A 5376-nucleotide genomic window follows, 5' to 3' on the forward strand; every position below is an offset into this window, starting at 1 on the left:
TAAAGGCAAAAGGGGTGGGGCTTAAGGGGGTAAATGGGAGGGGTTTAAGGGTTAAAATGGGTGGGGTTTAAATGGCGAGTGGGCGTGGCTTAAGGGTTGAAAATGGGCGGGGCTTAAATGGAATTGGGGCGTGGTTTGGAGCAAAACGGGCGTGGCTTCAGGACAAAAAGGGGTGGGGCTTCAATGTGTGCGGTTAAAGGGGCGTGGTTTGTGTGGAAGGGGCGTGGCTTAAGTCTCAAAATGGGCGGGGCTTAAATTGATTTGGGGCGTGGCTTCACAAATTAATGGGTGTGGTGAAATGGGCGTGGTTTACGGGGTAAAGGGGCGGGGTTTACCTTGTGGGCGTGGCCTGAGCGGGCGTGTCATTCAGGAGGAGGAGGAGGAGGAAGGCCAAGGGGGCGGAGCCAAAGCCCCGGGGCTGGGGGGAGGGCGGCGCTACGTCCCGCCCCGCCTGGTGCCCGTGGCCTGTGGTGAGTCCCTCATTTGCATATCATTTGCATACCATTTGAATGCTATTTCCTCAGTTTCAATCCCGTTTCCCTCATTTAAATCCCATTTTAATCTCATTTTAATCCCACTTTAACCAAATTTCCCTCTTTTTAACCCCATTTCCTTCATTTAAATACCATTTAATCTCATTTTAATGCCATTTTCATGTCATTTGCATACCATTTCCCTCATTTACATCCCATTTTTTACCATTGTTTTCTCATTTTTTCGTTTTTTTTCTTGGGTTTTTTTTGCTGTTTTTCCCCCTTTTAACCAATTTCCCGTTTTTTTCCCCCATTCCATCCCCCCCAGAGGGTGAATCCCGCTCAGGCCTCCATTTTTAACCCCTTTTTAACCATTTTACTCCCATTTTTTCCCTGTTTTTTCTCATTTTTCCCCCATTTTTCTTCCATTTTTCCCCGGTTTTCCCATTTTAACCAATTTTTTCCCTCGTTTAAATCCCATTTTCATCTCATTTATTGCCATTTTTCACCCAGTTTTTCCCCATTTTTTCACCGTTTTTCCCCATTTTTTCCCACTTTTAACCAATTTCCCCATTTTTTCCCCCATTCCAGACCCTCAATCCCGGTCAGGTCTCCAGGTCCTGATCCCTTTTTCCCCCATATTTAACCATTTTATTCCCGTTTTCCCCTTGTTTTTCCCCATTTTTTCACCGTTTTTCCTCGTTTTTTCACCGTTTGTTCCCATTTTTTCCCCATTTCCCCCTTTTAACCAATTTCCCGGTTTTTTCCCCCATTTCACACCCTCAATCCCGGTCAGGTCTCCATGTCCTGATCCCATTTCCCCCCATTTTTCCCCCCCTTTTTAACCCAATTTTCCCCCATTTTTAACCCATTTTTTCCCTGTTTTTTCCCTGTTTTTCCCCATTTTTTCCCCATTTTTTCCCCATTTTTCACCGTTTTTTCCCCATTTCCCCATTTTAACCAATTTCCCGGTTTTTTCCCCCATTCCAGAGCCCCCAGACCCCGGTTCCCGAGCCCTGCTCTGCGCCTAACCCCTTTTTGCCCATTTTAACCCCTTTTTAACCATTTTAATCCCATTTTATCACCATTTTTTCACCATTTTTCCCCGTTTTTCCCCATTTTTCCCCATTTCCCCCTTTTAACCGATTTCCGGCTTTTTTCCCCCATTCCACACCCTCAATCCCGGTCAGGTCTCCATGTCCTGATCCCATTTTAACCCCATTTTTCCCCATTTTTCCCCATTTTTCCCCATTTTTCCCCATTTTTCCCCATTTTTCCCCATTTTTCCCCATTTTCCCTTTTAACCAATTTCCCGTTTTTTCCCCCATTCCAGACCCTCAATCCCGGTCAGGTCTCCATGTCCTGATCCCATTTTAACCCCATTTTTCCCCAATTTTAACCCATTTTAACCCATTTTCTCCTTGTTTTTCCTCATTTTTTCCCCGTTTTTCCCCGTTTTTCCCCATTTCCCCCTTTTAACCAATTTCCTGGTTTTTTCCCCCAATTTTTCCCCCATTTTTAGCCCATTTTTTCTCCTTTTTTTCCCCATTTTTCCCCATTTTTCCCCATTTTCCCCTTTTAACCAATTTCCCGGTTTTTTCCCCCATTCCACACCCTCAATCCCGCTCAGGTCTCCATGTCCTGATCCCATTTTCCCCCATTTTAACCCAATTTTAACCCAATTTTAACCCATTTTAACCCATTTTTTCCCCACTTTCCCCCCATTTTTCCCCATTTCCCCCTTTTAACCAATTTCCCGGTTTTTTCCCCCGTTCCAGCGCCCCCCGAGGCCGAGTCCCGGGCCCTGATCCCTTTTTAACCCCTTCTTAACCATTTTAATCCCGTTTTTAACCCTTTTATTGCCATTTTTCCCCATTTTTTCCCTGTTTTTCCCCGTTTTTCCCCATTTCCCCCTTTTAACCAATTTCCCGTGTTTTTCCCCCATTCCAGCGCCGCCCGAGGCCGAGTCCCGGGCCCAGCTCCGCGCCCGGCGCCGCGCGCTCAGCTCGGCCGCGCTGCGGGAGCTGCAGCAGGAGCTGGGGGAGGGGCCCCTGCAGGAGGGGGAGGGGCTGCAGGCGTCCCGCGAGGAGCGCCACAGGTGAGATTTGGGCTAAAAAACCGGGATTTTGGGAAACTTGGGGATTTGGGGGATTTCCACATTTTTCCTGATTTTTTTTCAATTTTTTCTCTTTTTTTTCCTTTTTTTCAAATTTTTTCTGACTTTTTCCCAATTTTTTTCCTATTTTTTCCATTTTTCCTCAATTTGTTCAATTTTTTTTCAAATTTATTATTTAAAATGTTTTTGGTGGTTTTTTCTCTAATTTTTTTTCTGATTTTTTTTAAATCTTTTCCGATTTTTTTTGAAATTTTTTTCTATTTTTTTTTCAAAATTTTTCAAGATTTTTTCAATTTTTTCTTTAATTCTTTACAAATTTTTTTTAATGTTTTTGTTGGTTTTTTCTAATTTTTTTCTCATTAGTTTCAATTTCTGTCCCATTTTTGGCTGAAATTCCCCATTTTTGGTGATTTTGGGGTGAAATTCCCCCATTTTTTTTTATTCCCTTTTCTGTGTTTTTGGCCCATTTTTGGCCCATTTTTGAGTGAAATTCCCCCATTTTTCAGTGAAATTCCCCCGTTCTGTTCCCCTTTTCTCTGTTTTTGTTCCATTTCTGTCTAATTTTGCCCCATTTTTGGGTGAAATTCCCCATTTTTGGTCAAAATTCCCCCATTTTCTTATTCACTTTTCTGTGATTTTGCCCCATTTTTGGCCCAATTTTGGGTGAATTTTCTGCATTTTTCTCCCATTTTTTGCTGAAATTCCCCCATTCTGGATCCCCTCTGTCTGTTTTTGTTCCATTGCTGTCCATTTTTTGGGTGAATTTCCCCATTTTTGCTGATTTTGGGGTGAAATTCCCCCATTTCTGTCCCATTTTTGTGTGGAATTCCCCCATTTTTGGCCCAATTTTGGGTGAATTTCCCCCGTTTTTCTCCCATTTTTCGCTGAAATTCCCCCATTCTGGATCCCCTTTTCTCTGTTTTTATTCCATTTCTACCCAATTTCCCCCATTTTTTGGGTGAAATTCCTCATTTTTGGTGATTTTGGGGTGAAATTCCCCCATTTCTTTTCTCCTGGTTTTGGGTGAAATTCCCCCAATTTTGGGTGAATTTTCCCCGTTTTTCTCCCATTTTTCGCTGAAATTCCCCCGTTCCGGGTCCCCTCTGTGCGTTTCTGCCCCATTTCCGCCCAATTTCCCCCATTTTTTGGCTGAAATTCCCCATTTTTGCCCGTTTTCCCCCATTCCAGGCTCCGCTGGGAGGAGTCGATGCTGCAGCGCCTTGGCGCCCCCTGGCGGCCGCGGCGCCCGCGGGGGGCGGGGCCTGGCCTCGATGACGTCACCAACTTCGGGGCTTTCCCCGCCCTCCTGGGATCGGCCAATCAGGTGCGAGGGGGGCGGGGCTTGGGGGGAGAAAAGGCGGGAAAATGAAAAATTGGGGATTTTGGGGCTGAATTTGGGGATTTTGGGGGCGAATTTTGGGGTCAAATTTTGGGGTTAATTTTTGGGGGGTTTTGGGCTGAGTTGGGGCGGTTTTGGGATCAATTTTGGGATCAATTTTGGGGGATTTTTGGGATTAATTTTGGGGATTTTTGGGTTGAATTTGGAGAATTTTGGGATCAATTTTTGGGGAGTTTTGGGGCAATTTTGGGGTGAATTTGGAGAATTTTAGGATCAATTTTTGGGGAATATTTGGGGGATTTTGGGCAAAATTTGGGATTAATTTTGGGGAATTTTGGGATCAATTTTTGAGGAATTTTTGGGGGATTTTGGGCTGAATTTAGAGAATTTGGGGATCAATTTTAGGATCAATTTTTGGGGAATTTTTGAGGGATTTTGGGGCATTTCGGGATTCCAGTTTTGGGGGATTTGGGGCTGAATTTGGGGCATTTGGGGATCAATTTTGGGGGGATTTTTGGGGATTTTGGGATTGATTTTTGGGGAATTTTGGGCTGAATTTGGGATTAATTTGGGGGAATTTTGGGATCCATTTTGAGGGAATTTTGGGCTGAATTTGGGGCATTTTGGGATCCAATTTTGGACTGAATTTGGGGCATTTTTGGAATCATTTTTGGGATCAATTTTGGGGGAATTTTTGGGGGATTTTGGGCTGAATTTGGGGAATTTTGGTATTCCAATTTTAAGGGAATTTTGGGCTGAATTTGGGTCATTTTAGGATCCAATTATGAGGAATTTTGGGATCAATTTTTGGGGATTTTTGGGCTGAATTTGGGATTAATTTTGGGTAATTTTGGGATCAAGTTTCAAGGGAATTTTGGGGCATTTTGGGATCGATTTTTGGGGAATTTTGGTATTCCGATTTTGGGGAATTTTGGGCTGAATTTGGGATTAAATTTGGAGCATTTTGGGGAAATTTTGGGCTGAATTTGAGACATTTTGGGATCCAATTTTTGGGGAATTTTGGGCTGAATTTGAGACATTTTGGGATACAATTTTTGGGGATTTTTGGGCTGAATTTGGGGAATTTTAGGATCAATTTTTGAGGAATTTTTGGGGAATTTTGGGCTGAATTTGAGGCGTTTTGGGATCAATTTTAGGATCGATTTTTGGGGGAATTTTGGGATCAAATTTTGGGGAATTTTGGGATCCAATTTTTGGGCTGATTTTGGGGCATTTTGGGATCAGACATTTTGGGATACAATTTTTGGGGATTTTTGGGCTGAATTTGGGGAATTTTAGGATCAATTTTTGAGGAATTTTTGGGGAATTTTGGGCTGAATTTGAGGCGTTTTGGGATCAATTTTAGGATCGATTTTTGGGGGAATTTTGGGATCAAATTTTGGGGAATTTTGGGATCCAATTTTTGGGCTGATTTTGGGGCATTTTGG

General features: G+C 43.2%; 1 protein-coding gene across 1 annotated transcript; it reads left to right on the forward strand.

Moving 5' to 3' along the window:
* The first annotated feature begins 298 nt into the window (after positions 1 to 298).
* Positions 299 to 3966, forward strand: LOC120497695 (neuroguidin-like). Its single transcript, XM_039699476.1, has 3 exons — positions 299 to 470; positions 2424 to 2571; positions 3778 to 3966. The coding sequence occupies exons 1-3, from the start codon at positions 299 to 301 to the stop codon at positions 3956 to 3958; spliced, it is 501 nt and encodes a 166-aa protein (XP_039555410.1). The 3' UTR covers positions 3959 to 3966.
* Positions 3967 to 5376: the final 1410 nt, after the last annotated feature.

This window comes from Passer montanus, unplaced genomic scaffold, assembly GCF_014805655.1.
Source record: "Passer montanus isolate IOZ18808 unplaced genomic scaffold, ASM1480565v1 scaffold1339, whole genome shotgun sequence".
Taxonomy (NCBI): domain Eukaryota; kingdom Metazoa; phylum Chordata; class Aves; order Passeriformes; family Passeridae; genus Passer; species Passer montanus.